The sequence below is a fragment of the Pituophis catenifer genome, unplaced genomic scaffold (assembly GCF_029215685.1).
Source record: "Pituophis catenifer annectens isolate HBS135680 unplaced genomic scaffold, rPitCat1.0.hap2 SCAF_4, whole genome shotgun sequence".
Taxonomy (NCBI): domain Eukaryota; kingdom Metazoa; phylum Chordata; class Lepidosauria; order Squamata; family Colubridae; genus Pituophis; species Pituophis catenifer.
This window is the reverse complement of record NW_027256884.1, coordinates 67178497-67202610: the sequence shown is the minus strand read 5'-3', so window position 1 is coordinate 67202610 and position 24114 is coordinate 67178497. Positions and strand designations below refer to the sequence as shown.

At 40.6% G+C, this 24114-nt stretch overlaps 1 protein-coding gene across 1 annotated transcript in view; it reads right to left on the bottom strand.

Moving 5' to 3' along the window:
- Nucleotides 1-8524: 8524 nt before the first annotated feature.
- The window catches only part of TSPAN7 (tetraspanin 7), a 343808-nt gene continuing 328218 nt past the window's right edge, over nt 8525-24114 (bottom strand). The window contains exons 7-8 of the mRNA XM_070943431.1: nt 11976-12048; nt 8525-9168 (exon numbers count right to left, since the gene is read on the bottom strand). Of these exons, the coding sequence (XP_070799532.1) occupies nt 11980-12048 (69 nt within the window). The 3' untranslated portion in view covers nt 8525-9168; nt 11976-11979. The remainder of the gene's footprint in view (nt 9169-11975; nt 12049-24114) is intronic.

The following is a 24114-nucleotide window of genomic DNA, read 5'->3' as shown; positions in this document are numbered from 1 at the left end:
CTTAGGTAAATTTATTGGATTAAGTAACTCTTTGTAACATATATATCCTTGTCTTTGACAGTGAGGCCATTCAAATGTTTTCCATATGGCTGTCCTTCCGTGACAGCTAGGTCTCATCAGAAGATATATTACCACTAATGATTTTAATGTAATCTCCAACCAGCACGTTTCTCTCTTATAATAATGTGAATAGAGAGGGTCCTTTAGAGTTCATGTAGCTGACTCTGTATGATTCCTTTTTTATTCACATTACTTCAATGCCCTGAAGGACCTCAGCCTGCCTAGGCTTCACCTTCTCCCTTCACAGCAAAAGGAATTTTTTGTCTTTATGCACAGAGGCTGGGCATTTTTCTGCAAGGAGTGTTCTTGTACATTCTCATTAGGGGTAGTCCTCGAGTTATTGCCACAACTGAGGCAAAATTTCTACTGCTAGGCAAGATTTAAGTGAGTTTTGCTCTGTTTATGATTTTCCTTGCCACCGTTAAGTGGATGTTCAGTAGTAGTAAATTGTATTTTGTTGAGGCCTTTGAGGCGAGTGGCCAGGAGACGGGGCTGGGCGTGGTGAGTGACATTGAGTTGGCCATGCCCACCCAGTCACATGCTCACCCAGCCATGCCTACCAAGCCACTAAATTATTTGAATCCCACTACTGATACATACGTAAATACTTTACCTACAAACACACACAGCAAAATTGAATGTTTACATAAAATGTTAAAACATAAAGCTATATATAAGCATAACAATTAACTTTAAAATAAACATCCATTTGTTGTAAGGACTAGTTGTAAAGTTACTTTTTAAGTGCCATCATAACTTTGAACAGAGGCTAGGAAGGCAGTCGTTAAGTATGGGCTACCTGTACTTAATTGAGGGGGTATTCCTTCCTCCACAAAGTAGCCAATGAGTTGTATTAGCCTGTAATGAAGTAACATGCACCAAACAAAACATACAGTAGAGCTTGAGGCAATTTAAGGAGGCAAAGAGTACTATAGCTGCCAGACACACCTGGAAGTCCTATTTGAACAGGGAACTGTCTGCATATGAAGCAACTTCATCAATTCTTTTTTTTTTTTTTTTGTAAACTTAAAAAAAAATTTAAATACAAAGATAAAACATTCAATCTTTCCTTATGCAATGTGTCGTCTGGGCACAACATCTCTGTGCTACATCATTCCTCACTTATCACATCTTTCACATTCATGTTAACATTAATATTATATTAGACATTTAAATATTGTAAAACTTTCCATTTTCTTCTTAGTGTCTTTTAGTAATAATACCACATTGTCATCAAATATCATTATTCTCTTCATACACATACTAATAATTTTCATTTTATTTATATCTCTATCTTAATATATTTTCTGCTTTTTTTTTGTCTTCTTCATTTCCAAACTTCATTTTTATTCTCCAACCATTGGTAAAATACTTCCCATATCATATAATATTCAATTTGTTCTTTCTCCTTAATTGCTAATGTTAATCTATTTATTTCTGCACATTCTAATATTTTTCTTATCACCTTCTTTTCAATGGAAATCTCTCCACTTTTCCAATGTTGTGCAAATACAATTCTAACTGCAGTTAATACATGAATAATTAAATATACATTCTCTTTATTATAGGTTTCGGGTAAAAATCCTAACAGAAGTATTTCTGGTTTCAACTCAATACGTTGTTGTATCATCTCTTCCAATCATATCTTAAATTTTTGTCCAATACTTCTTTGCTTCTTCACATGTCCACCTCATATGATAGTAAGATCCAGGTAGTTGGTGACACTTCCAACATTTAGCTGATTTATCTTTAAACATCTTTGCTAACCTTGCTGGTGGTAAATGCCATCTATAAAACATCTTATACAAATTCTCTTTATATGCAGTTGAGATCGTTAATTTATAATTCCTATCCCACAATTTCTGCCATTTATCTAATTCTATTGTGTAACCAACGTTTTTCGCCCATGTTATCATTGTCTCTTTTACTTATTCCTCTTCCAATTTTATACCCAATAGATAATTATACAGTTTCTTTATTACCCTCTCTTCTGTTCCTGTTAGGATTGAGAATGAGCTTAATGGACAAAGAAGAATTAGCACAGAAAATTAAACATGTTAAACAAAACTTTTTTTTTAAATGCTAACAAACCAGAAAGATGGCTGGCATATAAGTTTAAAAAAGAGGAAAAAAAAGAAATTGATAGACAAATTAATGGACAATGAAGGAGAAATTCACTACCAAAATGAAAAGAAAGTGATTCAAAACTATTATAAGAAGCTATATGAGCAAGAGTCAATATCAGAAGAGAAAATAAAACAATATTTGGAAAAAACGGAGATATGTAAAATACCTGAAACAGTTAAAATAGCACTAGAGGAACGTATATCTATGATGGAGTTAACGGAAGCAATTAAGAGGCAAAAAAATGGGAAGACACCTGGACCAGATGGTCTACCATGGAACTACCATGGAACTATATAAAGAATTGCAAGAAACTTTGAGCAGACCAATGTTGGAAGTATTTAATGAACTTTTGTTAGAGGCAAAGGTACCGAATTAATGGATGGAAGCATATATTACCCTCATACCGAAAGAGGAAGCAGACTTACAACAAATAAAAAACTACAGAGCAATATCCTTGTTAAATGCAGGCTATAAAATATTTGTGTCAATAATTGCAGAAAGACTAAAACGGTTTTTAAACAATTCATACATCCAGATCAAAATGGTTTTTTATCTAAGAGACAAGTTAAAGATAACATGAGAATAATTCTGAAGACCTTGGAGTATTATGAAGCACACCCAGCGAAGCAATTGCGTTGATCTTCCTAGATGCACAAAAAGCATTTGACAACATGAATTGGCAATTTATGCTAGCACAGTTAAAAAAGATGGACTTTGGGGAGAGATTTGTTAGAATGATTAAGGCAATATATCACAAACAAACCACAAAAGTGATAGTAAATGGAGATATGACTGAGAAAGTAAGTATTAAGAAAGGCACAAGACAAGGATGCCCACTGTCTCCATTATTGTTTATATTGACATTGGAAGTACTAAATAGAAATGTTAGACAAGATACAGAGATAAAAGGCATGGAGATTAAAAAGGAACAATATAAACTATAGGCGTTTGAAGATTATTTAGCCTTCATTCTGGAAGACCCATTAACAACAGGGCCTAAATTAATAAAAAAAATAGAAGAATATGGAGAAATGGCAGACCTGAAAATAAATAAAGAGAAAACTAAGATTTTAGTTAAAAATCTCACGGAAAAGAAAAAAAAAAGAATTAGGAAAAAGTGTAGACATTCAGATAGCAAAGAAAGTTAAATACTTAGGTATCCAGTTGACAGCAAGATGTGTAACAATTAACGAAGACAATTATCATAAGTTGTTGAAGCAAATCCAAGTAGATCTGGAAAAGTGGAAGAATCTACAATTATCCCTGGTAGGAAGAGTAGCAACAATTAAAATGGATATATTGCCAAGATTATTGTATTTATTCCAGACAATCCTGATAAAACTAGAAAGGAATTATTTTGAGGAACTTAATAAAATAATACATAAATATATTTGGCAAGGGAAAAAAGCAAGAATTGGTTTGAAAATGATGCAAGACATAAGAAGTAGAAGAGGCTTTGGACTACCAAACTGGGAATTGTACTATCAGGCTGCAGTTTTAGCATGGATGAAAGAATGGATTGTATTGAAGAATATAAGATTATTGACATGATTTACAACTGGGGTGGCATGCATTTTATGGTATGGGAAAAATAAGATACATGGATATTTTCAGAGACACTATATAAGGAATGCATTATTATTGGTGTGGGAGAAAATTAAAGAACAACATTATTTGAGGATACCAGTTTGGCTTTCAACGATGGAAGCATTGATTCCCCCAAATATTATTAATATGGGAAACATTTTCAGATATAAAGATATTTTAAATGAAGAAGGGGGACTTAAAATGAAAGAAGAAATGAGTGAGGAAGGGATCGATATAACATGGTATTCACGTGTGCAGATACAGTCTAGATACGAGAAAGATGTTAAACTACAGGGCTTTTACAAAGAATTAACAGAGTTAGATTTATCAATTCTTGTCAGGTGTTTAAGGTAGACAAACCAAAATCTTGAATATGAACATTAATTTTGCTGAAAGTCTATAGTAACAGTGTCTTGCAATCAACAAACACATTTCCCTCTTCACTTTTATTTTCCAAAGTGCTGAGTGTGGGATTCCTTCTGAAATGCTTTTTATGCCTCCATTCTTTCTGTGGGCAGAGATAGCTTTTTCTTTTCCAAAAAAGGTTGCCAGTGCTTTCTGGTGACATGGCCACCACATGGCCACCAGACAGTACACTTCAATTTTTAGACTGCAATCAGATCTTTAGAAGACAGCTTTTATTTAGAAGTCTTGGTGCAATCTAGGTGCCACTTTCTTCTGAGATAAAAATGAAAAAAACCATGAAGCCATTCTTTCAAAAATAACATTGTGTGAAATCTGAACAGCCAAGAATAATGTATTTGTATTAGCTGTGCCTTTACATTTGTTTCATGGCACTGCATTGAGTGGAAACTGGAAAGCTAAGCAGATTGTCAGTGAGGAGTCACGGTTGCCTTGTCTTCCATATTTTGTCTTCATGAAGGTTTGCATGCATTTCCATGCATATATGTCTCTTGTGGTTTCCATCTTATTTTAGAAGGTTCTTATACCAATTTACCCCACTGCTTCTGAGCCATAATGTAGACTTCAATCCATCTTTTAAATCAATGGAAATAAGGCCAACACTGTAATCTATTGAAGTGCTTGGCTGCTTGAATACAACCTCATTATGGGTTCCCTAGGCAGTGAATGCAAGCAGATTTCCTCCATTATTTCAGTGCTTCTGTAGCTCTGCCTTGCTCAGTCTGAAATTATTATCATATGTACACTTTCTGATAGTAAACCCCAGTGAACAAAAGTGTTGACCTGATTTTTTGGGAGAATTTAACAGATTAACAGAGTTTGGAAGGGACCTTGTAGGTCATCTACTCCAACCCCCTGCCCAAGCAGGAGACCCTACGCCATTTCTGACTGATGGCAGTCCAGTCTGTTTTTGAAAGCTTCCAATGATGAAGCTCCCACAACTTCTGAAGGCAAGTTGTTCCATTGGTTGATTGCTCTCGCTGTCAGAAAATTTCTCCTTATTTCCAGGTTGAATCTCTCCTTGTTCAGTTTCCATCCATTATTCCTTGTCTGGCCTTCAGGTGCTTTGGAAAATAGCTTGACTCCTTCCTCTCTGTGGCAGCCCCTCAAATATTGGAACACTGCTATCATGTCTCCCCTGGTCCTTCTCTTCAGTAGACTAGCCATGCCTAGTTCATTGTATGTTTTACGATGAACTGGGCATGGCTCCAGAGAAGAGCAACCAGTCTCCTGGTTGCTCTTCTCTGCACTCTTTCTAGAGTCTCAACATCATTTTTATAGTGTGGTGACCAAAACCAGATGCGGTATTCTAGGTGTGGTCTTACTAAGGCTTTATGGAGTGGTATTAGTACCTCACTTGATCTTGATTGTATCCCTCTGTTAATGCAATTTAGGATTGCATTGGCTTTTTTGGCTGCTGCTGCGTAGTATTGGCTCATATTTAATTGGTTGTCCAAGAAGACTCCAAGATCCCTCTCACAGTTGCTGCTATTAAGCTTGGTTTCACCCAGTCTATATGATGGGGGGGGGGGTTTGCCTAAGTGTAAGACTTTACCTTTCTCTACATTGAATGCCATTTTGTTAGCTAGGGCCCAGTGTTCAAGTCTGTCAAGATCCAGCTGGAACTTGAGCCTATCATTTAGGGTGTTGGCTATCTCTGCCATCTTAGTATCATCCACAAATTTGGTATGTTCACCTTCTATTCCCTCATTGTTTATGAAGATATTGAAGAGTACTGGGACTAAGACGGAACCTTGTGGTACCCCACTGCTTACTTCCCTCCATGTAGATGGTAGGACCATTAAGGACTACTTGTTGAGTAGTGTTTGTCTGCCTTCTAGTTATTACTTTACTCCTTTCTAGATGTTGGCAGATGTTGGAAGAGTGATAGGATTAACTGCATATGTATAAAATGCTATGTGTTGGAAGCACAAGAGAAAAAGAAGGAGATGCTTCATTAGTTTTCCTCAAGGGATTCCAGATACTTCTTTGCAAGGGATCCCATTCTACTGTTCTGCAAGTCATCCACTTTCTGAAAGTGCTTCGTAGGAAAGCAGAAGAGTTGTTGTGGTTTCAGTACCAATATTCACATATAATCTGTAGCCAGATCTTTGCCTTGCAGTGTACAAGCTAAGTTTCTCATCTTTATTTAGCTTTAATTGCAAATTGATACTGAAATACATCAGAGGAAGTTTGTGGCATGCACAAGAAGGATAAAAATGTTGATGCCAGCTCTTAAATGCTGGTACCAGTTAAGCTGTAGACAGTAAACAAGATGTCACCCCACTCCTACTCATATTGGCAGAATCACTGCAGTAGGACATCTTTCTTGAAACTTCATATAGCTCTGCTTCCATCAGCTTGATCAATTCTCAGGGAAGAACAGAGTTCAGTCAAGTATTGAAAGTCCACTTTTCTCTATGGACATAATTCTTTTATCATTAAATGTATGCCTCTCTCTCTGGTTTTGCTCTATTAATTTAATTAAGCTGTTTTTATTTCTATTCTGGAAAATGATTAGAAAAAAGGGTCGCCTCTGAGTAATGAGCTCCTCTGGGCAAAGTGCCCTATGATACACTCGCTCTTCTCTTAGCTGTTTGTTACTAAATGTCATATGAATGACCTGGATCTAACCAGTATTATGCATTCCATACTGCCCCAGACCATTAATAAATACACACGCATCCAACATTAAAGCATTAATTTTGAAAATAAAGCAAAACAATATTAAGAACAACAACAGCAGCAGCAAGAGTGTGGGCAATGGTAACAATCATTTATATTTTTAATAATAGGACCATAGTAATTGCCAAGGTTGTCAGGTGCTAACAGCAGGTAAAAAAAATATAAATAATTCTGCTTAATTATTTCATATCAGGTTGCTGCTAAAGACTCAGGAGGAATATGGCCAGTCCAAAAGCAGGATTATTGTTAATTGGGCTTCTGAGGATGTACCTTACACCACAATCCTTTTGCACACATTGTCTGACAAGAAAGAATACAAAGAACTGGTATCTATTCTAGCATTATGAAATTAAATTCAAGTATAGCTTTGGCTAAAAGAGGAATGAGATTACTGTAACCAAAAGTAATTGTTGTTGAAACTTCCTTCTCCCCCAATTTTGCATTGCAGCCAGAATAAATATGTTCTAGTTCCTTCCAGGGTAGGATACATTTCCTACCAGTTCCTTTACAAACAGCCAAATGTGGCACAGAAAAATGAAATTATTCCATTCAGCATCAGTATCACTCACTGGACAAATCATCCTGAAAATTTACATGCGTTGCTGCAGGTGTTTTAGCCCCAAAGCCTAGCATTCTAACATGCCCTTTTCTCCACTGATTCTCAGGAACCAGTTTGAGCCTCAATGCAAACAACATAACGAGCCTGCAGAATTGGCCAGAGATTCCTCAGAACCAGACCTCAATTGTTGATTCAAGATTCTAGTTCTGTTCACTGGAGAACAGAGGAAGGAGCTGGGGAGGTGGGGGGGGGGGCGCCAGAAGGCAGTGGATTTTAGTGCCTAATGTTTATAAAAGCTTGAGAGGAGTGCAATCACAAATCACACATGAAAATCTCTCTTTTATCAGAGTTATCTAGATGTTTCTTTATCTTCAGATGAAACCAAAACTAACATCTTGCTCTTGTATTTCAGACTGCCACTGAAAAGCCTACTTTAATGGCAAAACCAAGCACTAAGTCAGGTTGCATACGGTAAATAACCATATTTACTGAACTAAATTGGCTGAACTAAAGGAATATGTAATACTAACATGGTTATTAGGGAAAAAAAGAACATCATACACTTTAGAACATGCTGGCAATCATATTTTCAGACATGTTTTAAAGTACATACTTTTATAACACTGCCACTGAAAACAAGATATCAATAATGCAAAAATAGAGGGAAGCCAGTAGAAATCTGTAATGGTTCCATTTATTAATATGTATATCACAAATACAATATCAATGCATTCTTGTCGGCATGCTAGACAGAGGCCTTATTAAAAAAAATTCTAGGTTTTTTAAAAAGGTCTTAAACTTTTGTTCCCCATCCTGAAAAATATTCCACACATTCTCTTTGTTGTTATTATTTTGATTGATTTGACAATGAATTTTGTGGCAATTTCAATGCAAAAGGAGAATAAAACAGAAAGAAGGGCATAAGAAAAAAGTTGCATTACAGTACAATCTGATTCATAATTATCTAATCAAAGAAAGCAAAATTACTGGCTTCACAGTAAGCAAACAACACACCTTAGTAATGGTATTACACAAGTTCAGATTCTGAGGCAAAATGCACTAGACAAAGTCTATTGGCAAAAACACTAGGCATACAACACTGATCAAGAATGAAAGATGTAGCAAAATATTAATACATTAATTTCCCTCAACCAGATTTTGCACATTTATTTTCAAGTATTCCCCAAGTTATGTAATTGATTTTTTTTCTTATTTTGGGCAGTAGTTGGAAAGGAGAGATTAGATAGACTGAAACACTTTAGTAAAAGCTATAAACAAAATCGAGAAATTAAAAACTTGATAAATCAAAATAATATATATTTTTCTATACAGGCTTAATATGGATGTGTGCAACATTTATTAACCATGGTGAAAGGCTAATGGTGCCTTCCAGTCACTACATGCACAGCCTAATCATTGCTGTCAATGAATTACCTCTGCTAACTTGACAATGCAGCTACTGTCTGATCAAGAACAAACATACAGTGCCATCATATGCACAGTTGTTGAGATGGAGTGTACAGTACTGGATGCTCAATGGTTCAGGCTACTTTTTGTGTCACGGCAGTACTTCATGGAATGGTACATTATGCATGGTACAAAGTTGAGAAAGTGTTGTCTTTAGGTGTGTATACGTGTAGCTGTGTTATGTGTGCTCTAACATTCTTTAGAAGTCTTCCAAGAAATTTCTAGTTCCTGATTGAAAACAGGTACTGTATTTCATACTCCTGGAGATGTACAGAAAGAAAGAGAATAATTATTGTTTTCATTTCCATCAATCATAAGATTTCTATTATATACAGGTAATCCTCGAGTTACGACCACAATTGAGCCCAAAATGTATGTTGCTGTGAAACATTTGTTAAGTGAGTTTTCCCATTTTACAACCTTTCTTGCCACAGTTGTTAAGTGAATCATGTCATTTGTTAAGTTAGTAACATGGTTGTTAAGTGAATCTGGATTCTCCATTGACTTTGCTTGTCACAAGGTTGCAAAATCTGATCACATGATCCCAGGGCACTGCAACCGTCATAAATATGAATCAGTTGCCAAGCATCTGAATTCTGATCACCTGACAACAGGGAATGCTGCAACGGTTATGTGAAAAATGGTCATAAGTCACTTTTTTCAGTGCCATTGTAACTTTGAATGGTCACTAAATGAACTGTTGTTAATTGAGGACTATCTGTAAATAAATTTTCTTCCAAGTGACTCTGACGGAGAAGTCAACTAATTCACCAAAGAAATTGGTGAAATTTCTCTGGAAGCAAACAACCTAATATATTGATAATAATTTCTCTCACACTACAGCCTCAAAGGACAACTAATGAACATTTCTCCCAGCACTGCAACTTTAGTGATTTCTTTAAGAACTACTCCTATAAAACCACTAAGGGAATCACCAATTTTAAAATGGTTTTTGCATATGGTAGATGTCATAATGAATAATTAAGAACTCAAGATCTAGCTCTATTTAATCCATGGGAATTATGTACTATAGACCACATGATCAAGAAGTCCTGAATTGATGTCAGTGTCTTAACAGTATATTTTGTTTCTGTATATAGTTACTGGCAATGAAATTACAATATTAGAATCCCTGGAAACGTTGGACTAAGCCATTGACTTCACTATTTCTATTTGCTCATGTCTTTGAATGTCCTGCACACAGGTTTCCTATGAATGCAAACAGCTTCTATGTCCTCAGGAATTCCTCCTGAGGGGTCCTTTGTGTTCTCTGAGCTTGGTTGTTTCCTTGCAAACATTTCATTACCCAAATTAGGTCACATTATCATTGATGATGTTAACTAATTTAGATAATGAAATGTTTGCAAGCAAACAACCAAACTCAGGGAGCACCAAGGACCCCTCACAAATGTTTTTTGTGTGAATCTACTCCTCCAGTGAATTAAAAGTGAATTCATACAAGGATTCAGGCACTGATCTATATGCTCATATACCACTTTGGATAAGCTAAACTGGGCATTCAGAATAGATCTAAAACACTGATGGTTTCAAAAGCAATAAACTGCATTCTGTGTCCAGAATAGAGTGGCATGCAGTGGACATTCTGGTTCCATTTGGAATGGCTTTTTAAAATAATAATTTTATTTATAATTTTTTCTTTAACATCCATAAGTGTTTAGTGGACAGTGTGTTATCTGTGTCAATATATTTGCATACAATTCTAATAGTGATATTGCTATTTAAATATTCATAATCATACTTTTTCAACTTCTAACAATTGTGTATACATAGTGCTCATAATATGTTCTATTATATTTCAGGATACATAATATTGTTTTCCCAGTTTCTACTTTTTTCTAACACTTATTAGAATAACCACCATGTTAAAAAGTATTCTATGTCTATCCATCATCTCTTGCCCTTTTTAGAATTTCAACTCTTATTAGCTTTTTGGTGAATCTGTCCTGCTTCTCCTCTGGTATCTTGTAACTCTTTTTGCCATTTTTATTTATTTATTTATTTATTTATTGGTTCTACTGAACTGGTGCAAACTGCTGAATCCTACCACTGGCATAAGCTTATGCTGAACAAAAATACTCCTGGCTGAATGGGAATCAAATGGATAGAAAGTCAAATCCAAGAGCACTCTAAAATTGTACCTTTGGGGTTTTTTAAAAAGAATCAAATGAAATTTTTTTAGATCAATAGTTCTAGTGGCCAAGAATGCGTGTCTGGATAAATTTCACCTTTTAAATCTACATCTGATCCATTACAGGTAGTCCTCAACTTAAACAGTTCTTTCAGTGATCATTCAAAGTTACCATGGCACTGAAAAAAGTAACTTATGACCATTTTTCACACTTACAACCATTGCATGGTTACATGATCATGGTTACATGATCAAAATTCAGATACTTGGCAACTGATTCATATTTTAATGGTTGCAATGTCCTGGGGTCATGTGATCACCTTTTGCGCCCTTCTGACTAGCAAAGTCAAATGAATCCAGATTCATTTAAGAACCGTGTTTCTAACTTAGCCACAGCAATGATTCACTTAACAACTGTGACAAGAAAGGTTGTAAAATCGGGCAAAATTCATTTAAGAACTATCTTTTTAGCATCAGAAGTTTTGGGTTCAATTGAAGTAAGTTGAGGATTACCTATACTGATTTTAAACATGGGTTTAGGGTTGCCAAGTTTTATAGTGATGGGAATGAGACCACACATTCCAGAATATCAGTAGAGGTAGTATTTTAAAAACTACTTTTGTCTATTAATTTAAAATAAAACAATGGAAAATTATAATACAGGATAGTCCCTACAGAATGCTTTTTGTTGTTCTGCTTTATCATTAATGCAAATTATTAATGCCATTCAGCACTGAATGTCTTTTCGTTGATATAAACCACCCAGAATAACATTGGCTGAGGTTGATGGGAGTTGTGCTGATTGAAATTAAAAGGCCATGCTGGAGAGAGCAGCTATAAAATCTATCTTTCTCCAAATGGAAAGCAAAGCATTTGCCTGACTCTGAAAAAAGCATCTTGCATGCAGCAGAATCTCACCTTGTTACACCATCTCATACTGATTGGCAGTAATAAACCGGGACAGACAACACGCCAACAGCATGCCAATCAGCTGCAGAAGAGAAAGGAAAAGAATCATGCATTTAATCCAGTGTCATGAAATGTACTGAGTCTGAAAAAAGGATTTTAGATTTTTAAATTTGTGAAAATATGTAAAATGAAATAATATAAAATAAAGTCTACAGCCAGAATAAAAACATCAAATTAATGCAATCAGGAAAGAGGCAGTTCTAATAATTTATTTGATACACTCTCCCTTTTTATTCCCCCCCTTTTTTTAAGACATCACTGATTTCATTGTATTTGCCTCTAAGCAATCTATCTTTACTAGAAAGTGGGAGTGGTATTGAAGCCATGTTATATCAGCTTTATTTTTTTCAGAATGAAGCATTGTGTTGGAAGAATGCACTATGAGTTCATAAAATTAAGTTTAGTCTAGTAAAATATCAGGCTAGAAACTAGGAAACTGTCAGGCATGAAAGTTGGCTGGTTGATTTTGGGCCAATCACTCTCTCTCAGTCCATATCACAGTGTTTTTGTGGTGGGGGTAAAAAGGAGGAGAAAGGAATATTAGGTAAGTCTTGAGTTGTTTATAGAAATAATACAGATGAGAGGGGAAAAATCTAATATCTATCTTGGTGGGGAAGATGCATTTTAATCCTAGAAGTTCCACATATTGTTATTATCTTTCATTTTCCAATGGGTTGTTGCTTATTTATTATTTATTATTATTTATTTATTAATCAAATTTCTATACCGCCCTACTCCCGAAGGACTCAGGGCGGTGAACAGCCAAGATAAAATACAGACAATACAAATATTAAAAATCCCTTAAAATTATTAAATATTTCGGCCGAAACACAGATTAAAACACCCAATTTATAAAATCACAAATTCAAAAATTTAAAATTTAAGAATTTAAAAGAGGGGAGTTAGGCCAGGCCAGCTTGCTGAAATAGAAAAGTTTTGAGAGCACGGCGAAACGTGCGCAGGTCCGGGATCTTCCGTATCTCTGGGGGGAGCTCGTTCCAGATGGTAGGTGCCCCCACAGAGAAGGCTCTCCCCCTGGGGGCCGCCAGTCGACACTGTTTGGCCGACGGCACCCTGAGGAGCCCCTCTCTATGGGAGCATACTGGTCGGTGAGAGGCTATTGGTAGCAGAAGGCGGTCTCGTAGATACCCCAGTCCGATTCCATGGAGCGCTCTAAAGGTGGTAACCAAAACCTTGAAGCGCACCCGGAAGACCACCGGGAGCCAGTGCAGCTCGCGCAGGAGGGGGGTCACATGGGAGCGCCACGTCGCTCCCATAACCACCCGCGCGGCCGCATTCTGGACCAGCTGGAGCCTCCGGGTGCTCCTCAAGGGGAGCCCCATGTAGAGAGCATTGCAGTAGTCCAAGCGGGAAGTAACAAGAGCATGAGTGACCGTATTTAACGAGTCCCGATCCAGAAAGGGACGCAACTGGCGAATCAGGCGGACCTGATAAAAAGTCCCCCTGGCCACGGCCGTCATATGCTCTTCTAAAGACAGCCGTGAGTCCAGGAGGACACCCAAGTTGCGAGCCCTCTCCATGGGGGGCAATGACTCGCCCCCAATAGTCAGTGATGGCGCCAACTGACTATATCGGGATGTCGGAAACCACAGCCACTCGGTCTTGGATGGGTTGAGCCTGAGCCTGTTCCTCCCCATCCAGATCCGCACGGCCTCCAGGCACCGGGACATCACTTCAAGGGCATCATTGGGGTGGTCCGGGGTGGAGATGTACAGCTGAGTATCGTCAGCGTACTGGTGGTACTTCACCCCGAAACCACGGATGATCTCACCCAGCGGCTTCACATAAATGTTGAACAGAAGGGGCGAGAGGACCGACCCTTGTGGCATCCCACATACAAGGGGCCTCGGGGTCGACCTCTGCCCCCCTGTCAACACAGACTGCGACCGGTCAGAGAGAAAGGAGGAGAACCACCGTAGGACGGTGCCCCCCACCCCTAACTCCTCTAGCCGGTGCAGCATGATACCATGGTCGATGGTATCAAAAGCCGCTGAGAGGTCTAATAGGACCAGGACAGAGGAACAACCCCTGTCCCGAGCCCTCCAGAGATCATCAACCAATGCGACCAATGCCGTTTCCGTGCTGTACCCAGGCCTGAAGCCCGACTGGAACGGATCCAGATACGACGATTCATCCAGGTACTGGGGGAGCTGTCGCGCTACCACACTCTCAACAACCTTAATTGCTTAATTTTGGAGGTGCAATTTCAGGGAATTCTACTAAGTAAAGTAGAATTAAGGTTTTGTGCGTGGAGCCAGCAGCCAGGCATGGGACATACCAAAGTTAACTGTCCCGAAGTCCGGGAGGGACCAGTCCGGGCTGAAGACCCCTCCCCCGTATGAACCCTTTGCAGCACATGACAGCCAAACGCCGCCTCCACCAAGGTGAACTTGTCCAACTTGTAGCGCTGAACAAAGGGGGAAGGGGAAGTCCAGGTTGCCGCCCTGCAGATCTCCAGCAAAGATGCTTGTGTGGCCCCAGCCATCAAAGTCACCGCGCTGTGGGTCAAATGCACAGTCAGGTGAGGAGGTCTTGGCAAAGAACGCAGCTCATATGCCTTAGCAATCGTCTGCTGGATCCACCGTCCGTTGGTCGAAGACGTCACCCTGCTACCTAAGGAGACCGGGAGAAATGACACAAACAAAGACTCCATCCTGCAGAAGACCACAGTTATCTTAAGGTACACCCGGAGAGCCCTCCGGATGTCCAACGAATGCCACCACCGTTCAAGAGGGTGTGCAGGGCGAGGGCAGAAGTCAGGAAGGTTGAGTTCCTGCATATGGTGAAAAGGTATATTGATCTTAGGAACAAAGGTAGGGTCAAGACGAAGAACCACACAATCCGCATGGAACACACAGAGGTCACTGTGCATAGACAGAGCGGCAATTTCCGAGATTCGTCTTGCAGAGGTGATAGCCACCAAAAAGGCGACCTTACATGATAAAAGCCGGAGGCTAGCCATCCGTAAGAACTCGTATGGGGCACCCGTAAAGGAATTCAGAACAATAGACAGGCCCCAGGTAAGGTACCTGTGCACCACAGGGGGACATAAATTAGTGGCTCCCCGCAGGAATCTATGTATAAGAAGGTGTTGAGACAAGGAAGAAAGGGACCCATAAGTCAGGACCGTTGAGAGCACCGCCACCTGCCTCTGAAGCATGTTGGGCGAAAGGCCATTAGTGAGTCCATCCTGGAGAAAAATGAGGACATGGACAATTGAGGCTTGAAGGGCCTAAACCCCTTTATAGTCACACCAGTCACAAAAGGCCCGCCAAGTAGCCAAATAAATGCGGTCTGTGGACGCTTGAATGGTTCGGATAACCTCGGCTGGAATGTTATTCTACTCAGGGAGCACCGCTCAATCACCAAGCGGTCAGTTGGAGCCACTGAGGGTCCGGGTGGACCACTGCCCCCTGGCTGAGAGAGGCAACACCCTGTGGAATCCTCCAGGGAGGGGCTACAGATGAGGTGAAATCCACAAACCAAGGCCGCCATGGCCAGTGAGGGGCCAAAAGAATGAGTTCCACTTGTTCCTGTAGAAGTTTGGATATCACCCTGGGGATGAGAGTTATGGGCGGAAAAGCATAGAGAAGGCCTGGTGGCCACCTAGACCGAAGAGCGTCAACAGCTTCCGTGTGAGGTGCCAGGAACCGTGAGTAGAACCACAGAAGCTGAGCGTTCAGGTAGGTCACGAACAAGTTGACCTCCGGGGTGTCAAACCAGATTGTCAGGTCCCTGAAAATCGACAGATGCAGGTGCCACTCCGTGTGGTCGATTTCCTGTCGACTTAGCCAATCTGCCTGCACATTGGACACCCCAGCAATGTGCTCTGCCTACAAGGAGCAAAGGTGATGCTCTGCCCAAAGCCTGTCTTTTGGCCTCCAACATTAGGGACTTGGAACTGGTGCCACCCTGTCAATTTATGTGCGCTTTCACTGCAACATTGTCCGTTAGCACTAATACATGGGTGCCCGCCAGATGACCTTGGAAGGCACGAAGAGCCATGTCACTGCGTTATTTTATTTACCAGCTGAGCTCATTATTTCTGGACTATCTGACCCTCCGTAGCTTGCCAAGACTTCTTATCAGTAAACTACGTGTTTCCGCATCCACCCACATTCCTTCACTTGCTTCTCATCTTCTCTTTCCTTTGTTCTCCTGCCAGCAAGGTCCGTCTTTGGACCGGCAGGAAAATTATTTTCAAAAATGTAACAATTAACTTTTCTTAGTTAGTGAGGTGTTTTATTTTCTTTATAACAAATAAATGAGTTTTATTAGAAACCTTTCTCGCGTTTCTTTTAAGATTATTGACAACTTGGATTAAGCCACGACCCATCTCCTCTAAACCAGGGTAATTAGTCCCAGAGCCAAACATGGGATTAATAAATGCCCTGACAACTGGTAGCAGATCGGATGGTCTGATTTATGGCTTTTTCCTTGTTTTTGTTACTTCTGATAAGAGCGCATAGGCAATTAGTTTTTAGCTACTGAGGTACGCTAATTATATTGCTAAGATGCCGAAACAGAAGAAAAAAGGAAAAATGAAGCACAGAGCTTTATCCTCTTTGGAAGAAGAACAGGAGATAGTAACGCCCTCAAGATTCCAGCCTCTTGCTACGGCTACGCAATTGGAACAAGAAGGTGCCATGGGTGAAGAAGATCTGAAAATGCTTTCGGAAACACATCAAAGGACAGATATCAGAACAGCTGCTTTTGAAGATAATGAACTGCGACTGAGGTCGGTAGCTTCTTCTTCTCAATTTGCATGCTATGAATCTATTCTACCAGAGCCCACAGATTACGATGTGCTTGGTGCCAGGCCAAGAAAGTTTCCACAAACGGCAAAGCTTTTTCACCCCCACGCAGAGAGAGAAGTAATTCATTACTCTTCTCAAAGCCCTGAGCTCACCCAGCGTGAGATGGCCATCAAATCCTATCGTGAGCATGTAAAATATTATGAAAATGAACTGTCTCGATTTAAGAGAGATTTGTTTATGCTTGAGCATGATAAGGAAGAATCCCGTGACTTAAATTTTTCAAAAAGCGCCATATTGTCTTCTTGCTCAGAGCCAAAGACACTCCCCCTGGTGGATTCTGTGTCAGGCCAATTAAGACAGACGGCACTGCATACGTCACATGAAAGTCTCCCTGATCAAGTTACATATAAACATGCCACGTCTGCAAAGCTGCCCAAAGGTGCAGCGCCATCTGCTGGCGAAAGTAATTTACTACAGGAAACTGAAATGCCACAAGTGTTTCCACAGGCCCAAACTCAAACACCCCCTGGCGGTGTTGGTGTCTTTTTAGATGGAACACAGCAAAGGCAAATGACTGCATCTCCAGCAGGTCATGCCAATATTGCAGATCAAGCACAAATGGCAACTGGAATACAGCAGATTCCAGTGCATCAGCCACAGCAGCTACAAATGCCTGCATATGTGCCCCAGCCACAAGTGCAAATAGGGCCACCTCCTGGCCCACCTCCAATGGCACAACCAAGACCATTTTTAGGTCCACAACAGGCACAGCAAATACCACAGGCATTTCTGCCAGCACAGCCAGCGTACCAAGTGCAGGCTCCTCACCAGGCATTTTCTGTCTCTCCACTAACTGGTGAGTCAAAACTAAAAATGTCAGGACACAATTATAAAGCCTGGGTCAGTGAGATTACACTATTGCTTCTTAGAGAAGGCACGCATTTTATGGTATTTAACCCTCCTGCTCAACCATGGGACTTTGCAATAAGAGATTTAGAGATAAGGGCTCGTACAACATTATTGATGTCCATGGATACTGAACTGCAGGTCACTTTTCCACCAAATACAACAGCCCGACAAATTTGGGCTGAATTGGAAAATTGCTACAGGCCTATCTCAATTGAATCTTCATGTTTACTCATGTCTGAACTCCACGGTTCGAGATTGAAACCTAGTGAACAAATTGGAGGACATTTGACCAAACTGAAAGGTCTGAGAACAGAATTGAGAGAAAGAGGCCATAACATTGAAGATATTCAAATGATCAGCATCATTATTAACTCTTTGAATTATGAATGGAAAGATGCTGTTACAAAAATTAACCAAGTCCCAATTGCTCAACGCACAGTGGACAATGTTTGTAGACTTTTAATTGAAGAAGAGGCATTCATGCTAGCTACGCCACACTTGAGAGGACCACCCGCATCAAGAGCTCCAGCTAGGCGCCCCTTCCGAGGAAGGACCTACGCTCCAAGGATGCCAAGATGCTACACCTGCAATCGTGTGGGCCATGCCACCCGGGATTGTCCCCAACGAGTTCCAGCTCCCGTCACGCACCAGCCCAGAGGAACAGATTCCAGAGGCAGAGGCAGTAGACAAGGTCGTCGTGGTCCCCGGCGTGATCCACAAACTCCACTCGCCACACTGGCTTTAACCAATGATCCACAACCTCAACCAGAGTACGACAGACGACTCCTGTGGACTTTGGACAGTGGTGCAGCATTGCATGTTACCTACAGAAAGGAACTTTTCACAGAAATGCACGAGCCTGAACCAGAGCTACGTGAACTTTATTCTTTCTCAAATCATCCTTGTCAGGTCAAAGGAAAAGGAACTGTTTATGTTGAAGAGCTCGATGCATTCATTCCTGATGTTTATTACATACCAACAGCAACCAGTAATTTGCTTAGTCAGTATCACTTGTCTAGAATGTTAAAGTTCCAAGTTCACCACCTCGAAAAAGCAAGTTACATAGTTAAAGATGGAGATATTGTTGCTGAAACCATATTAATTGGTGGTGTTTATTACTTAAAGCCAAAGCCTAAACCACAAACACAGGCAAGTAAGCAAACTCCAAAAGGGGAGAGCACAGGCCCAGAGAGAGATGCTCCAGAAAGAGATCCTGTTGCTATTCCTAAGGCTCCTAAAGCCAACAAAAATAGAATTGGTAAACAGGTTGCTCAGAGCAAGCCTGAGGTTCCGCATAAAAATGTTAATGTTGAGAATTCACTAACTGGTAAACCTTTGCATTCCAGGTGTATCCATAAATGGCATAGAAGATTGGGGCATGCCAGTTTCCGTGTTCTTAGGAAGATGCCGGAGTTCACAAAAGGTTTGGATCTAAAGGGGTGTAAGGTGTTTTTGGATTGTGCTGTATGCAAGAAGGCCAAATCCAAAGCAGCAGCCATTCCCAAACGCGCTACACGCCTGTCAACACGCATTTTTGATTTGGTTCACATTGACATAGTTGGTCCATTCCCGCCATCATTTGGTGGTAGAAAATATTTTCTAACAATTGTTGATAATTACTCTAGATATGGATATGTATATCCTATGAAAGAAAAATCAGAGACTTTTCAGATCTTTAAAGACTTTGCAACCCTTGTTTCTACCCAACACCAAGTTCGCATCGCCAGAATCCAGAGTGATCGTGGTGCCGAATTCATGTCTCAGCGTTTCCAGGACTGGATGCGTAAGAATAGAATTATTCATCAGACTTCACCCCCTGACACATCGGCTCACAACGGAGAGGTACTGCAAACCATGATGCGTTGTCTTTTAGAAGACGCCAATCTTGATATGATATACTGGGGTGAAGCTATCAAGTATGCAAATTACATTGTCAACCGTACTTGGAGCAGTGTAACAAATCAGACTCCTTTCTTCATGTTGTATGGCTACAAGCCCAATCTTAAAAACATCCATATTTTTGGTTCATATGCTATGGTGAATATTCCCTTAGCTCAAAGAAGAAAAGGAGGTCCAACAGCAAAGAGACTGAGATTTATGGGTATTGATGATAATTCAAAATGGAGCAAATTTATTGACTCTAAACATGTAATTGTGATTTCCCAATCTGCTAATTTTGAAGAAGATATTGACTGGTCCAGGATTCATTCCAATGATCCTGGAGTTTATTTTTCCAGAGATGATACTGCTGATACCACGCAGATTGATGATCAAGATTCCACTGATTCTTCTCAACCCGATGTTCCGTCTTCGCAAGCCGCGGATGCTGACGCTAGCGACGAAAGTGAGGACGAGGACGAAGAAGAAGACTGGACAGTTGTTCCGAGACGTTCTAAGAGGGCCACAAAAGGGATCCCTCCACAACGATATTCTTGGCAACTGACAAAAGCACCCTTGCCTTTGATTTGCAATGTCACACTTCCACCTGATAATTTCACACAAATCAAGCAGCTCCCTGATTCAGAGCAAGACAAATGGTATGATGCAATGCAGGTTGAAATGGACAGTCTAAAGAAACTTAAGGTATTTACACCTGCAAAACCTCCAGCAAACAAAAAGGTCATTGGCACTCAATGGGTCTACAGAATCAAAAAGAAACCAAATGGTGAGTCACTGTACAAAGCCAGACTCGTAGCTCAGGGTTTCGCTCAACGTTATCCTGAGGACTACACAAATACTTACTCACCGACAGTCAGAACTGAGAGTGTAAAAATTGCTTTAGCAACTGCAACTATCCTTGGTTTAGAAGTTTTCCAGTTTGATGTTGACACGGCTTATCTACATGCAGACCTAGATGAAGAGATCTACGTGAGAAGTCCTCCAGGATTCCGACAGCAAGAAGGGGATACCTGGTTTCTAAACAAAAGTCTCTATGGTCTGAAACAATCTGGTTTAATGTGGTATTTATGTCTTACTGACAAACTAAATTCAATGGGCTTTATTAAGTCCGAAACTGATGAGTGCGTGTTCACAAAAAGATCTAACAATGCATATGAGATAGTTCTTGTTTATGTTGATGATATTGTTTATATTGGTCCAAATAAGCAAATGAGTGAAATTTTTGCCAAAGCTTTGCAGAGATACTTCACATTGAAATCATTAGGTTACATTAGCACTTATTTAGGTGTTCAGATTGAAAAAACACAGAAGGGGTTTAGTCTTTCACAAGAAGATAAAATTGAACAAGTTTTGCATCATTGCAACATGAAAGATGCTAACACGACAAAGACACCCATGCAAACAGATTTTCACAACTTGACACAAGAAGAAAGTCCTGAGTTCGAAGATCAAACACTTTATCGTTCAGTCATTGGGTCACTACTGTACATTAGTAGTTGGACCAGACCCGACATTGCACTTAGTGTTAACCTCTTATCACGACATGTAGGTAAGGCAAAACAGTTTCATTGGACATGTATTAAGAAATTATTGAGATACCTAAAATACACTAAACACTTGAAGTTATTGTTAGAACCAACACATACTGATTATGCAGAATTATGTTGTTATGCAGATTCTGATTGGGCAAGTGATAAGAAATCACGCAAAAGTACTTCAGGTTATATGATGTTCTTAAATGGATGTCCTGTTTATTGGCAAGTACGTAAACAGAATTTTGTTTCTTGTTCATCTACTGAAGCTGAATATGCTTGTGTTTCAGATGCATGTAATTCTCTAACTTGGTTTGATGCTTTAGTCACAGATATCTGGACACACCCGATCCGACCGATCACCGTGATGGAAGACAATGAATCGGTGGTTTATATTTCTGAATCTCATTTTACAGGTTCTAGGTCCAGACACATTGACATTCGTTATCAAAACATAAAACATTTAGTGAAAAAAGGTTTTGTCAAAATGCAATATGTATCTACACATGATCAAATTGCTGATATGCTCAACAAACCACTTCCAGCAGCTCAACACGAGTATCTGCGTGAGAAGATGTGCCTTATTTGATGATGTACTGATATTCGCTCAACTGGCAAAAGAAGGGGAATGTCACTGCGTTATTTTATTTACCAGCTGAGCTCATTATTTCTGGACTATCTGACCCTCCATAGCTTGCCAAGACTTCTTATCAGTAAACTACGTGTTTCCGCATCCACCCACATTCCTTCACTTGCTTCTCATCTTCTCTTTCCTTTGTTCTCCTGCCAGCAAGGTCCGTCTTTGGACCGGCAGGAAAATTATTTTCAAAAATGTAACAATTAACTTTTCTTAGTTAGTGAGGTGTTTTATTTTCTTTATAACAAATAAATGAGTTTTATTAGAAACCTTTCTCGCGTTTCTTTTAAGATTATTGACAACTTGGATTAAGCCACGACCCATCTCCTCTAAACCAGGGTAATTAGTCCCAGAGCCAAACATGGGATTAATAAATGCCCTGACAAGCCAGAAACACTACCCTCAATTCCAGCCAATTGATGTTCCGATGGCTCTCGCTGGTAGTCCACCTGCCCTGTGCCACCTGCACCTGACAATGTGCTCCCCAGCCGGAGAGACTGGGGTCCATGGTCACCACTAGACGTTGAGGTTCATGGAACAAGCAACCTTTGGCAATGGCAGGAGACCGCCACCATCTGAGAGATCTGAGCACCTCCTTGGGAACCAGAACCTTGGCCGATGACGTGCCTCTCCCTGTCTTCTGAAATGGCAAAAGGAACTATTGGAGGTCTCTTAAATGCAATTGGGCCCAGGGCATGATGGAAATAGCCGAAATCATTTTGCCTAGGAGCTGCGAAAGTAAGAAGGGGGAAGCTTTCCTGCACCCTTCCACCCTGGACACCAGGGCCACTAGACTATCTTGGCACTCCTGGGATAAATAAACTCTACCCTCAATTGAGTCAATTACTGCTCCCAAGTGGAGAAGATGGGTCGAGGGGGTGAGATGGCTCTTATCCCTATTAATAGAGAATCCATGGGAAGCAAGGGCCTGAAGGTGTTAATTGGAGGTCCTGACAGGCCTGCTGAGTAGAAGTAGACAAAATTAAAATGTCATCCAGATAACACTGGAGACGAACAGATCTAACTCTGAGGGAAGCAGCCAAGGCTGCTAAAACCTTGGTGAAACAACGGGGAGCAGAGGAAAGCCCAAAGGGCAATGCCTTATATTGATAATGGGCTCCTGCATAACAGAATCTAAGGCACTTTCTGTGAGAGGGAAGGATAGGAATATGAAGCTAGGCCTCAGTGAAGTCAATAGAGGAGAGGAGGTCACCCCTCCTAATGCCGTCTAAGATGGAACATAACAATTGCATTTTGAACCTGCGATATACCACATATTGGTTCAAACGTTTAAGGTCCAGAATAGGTCTCCACCCCCCCACCCCAATGACTTTGGGACAAGGAATACACGGGAATAAAACCCTTGTCTCACTTGATCCACAGGCACCTGCTGAATAGCCTCGATAGAGAGGAGATGCTGGATAGCCGAATCCATGAGGACGTGTCTATCAGAGTCATGAGAAAGCGGACAATGCACAAAGAACATTGGGGGAAGAGAAAGGAATTCTATGGCTAATCCCGATCTTATAATAGCCTGGACCCACTTATCAGATGTAGTTCTCTCCCAAAGGTTGGCGAAAACGGCCAATTTGCCACCAATGGAAGGGTCCAACATGCAATTAGTGATGGCGTCGGAGTGAATGACCCCCTCCCCCTTGAAAGGGCTGTTTATTCAAAAAGGATCTACCTCCAGACGACCTGTCTAGGGAGCCCCGCTGCCTGGGGTTGAAGATCCCTTGCCCCCGAGAAGCAGAAAAGGAAGAATTACCATCCCCGTCATAGCCCCGGAATTGAGGACGAGAGGTGTATGGTGAAACCTGGGACTCCCCCCTACGATATGTGGCGGCAAGATCTTCCATTTATCTTTGGTCTCTATAAGAAAGGAGTCCAGCGGATCCCCAAACAATTTGGTCCCTATAAAGAGCACCGATGCCAAACGCCACTTATGTCTCATGTCTGTCTGCCAATGGCGTAGCCAGACCAAACGGCGAGCTGTCACCGCGGAAGCCAGGGACTTTGCAGCAAAACGAACAGTGTTGAGAGTAGCATCCACTGAAAACTGGACCACTGCAACAATCTTTTTCAAATTCTGCTTCATCCTCGAGTCATCAGGAGGCAACTTCTCTTGCAGTTGTCGCAACCATAATAATGTAGTTCGGTTGAAGAATTATGCAATGGTCGCAGACCGAATCGCCCATGCTGACCACTGATGAGCCCGCTGCAGAACCAAATCCAATTGATGCTCTTCAGGGCATAGCCCCTCATCCGGATCCCCGGGAATTGAAGCATTGGGTAACAAAGCAGCAACCGGAGCGTCCACCATTGGTACCTGG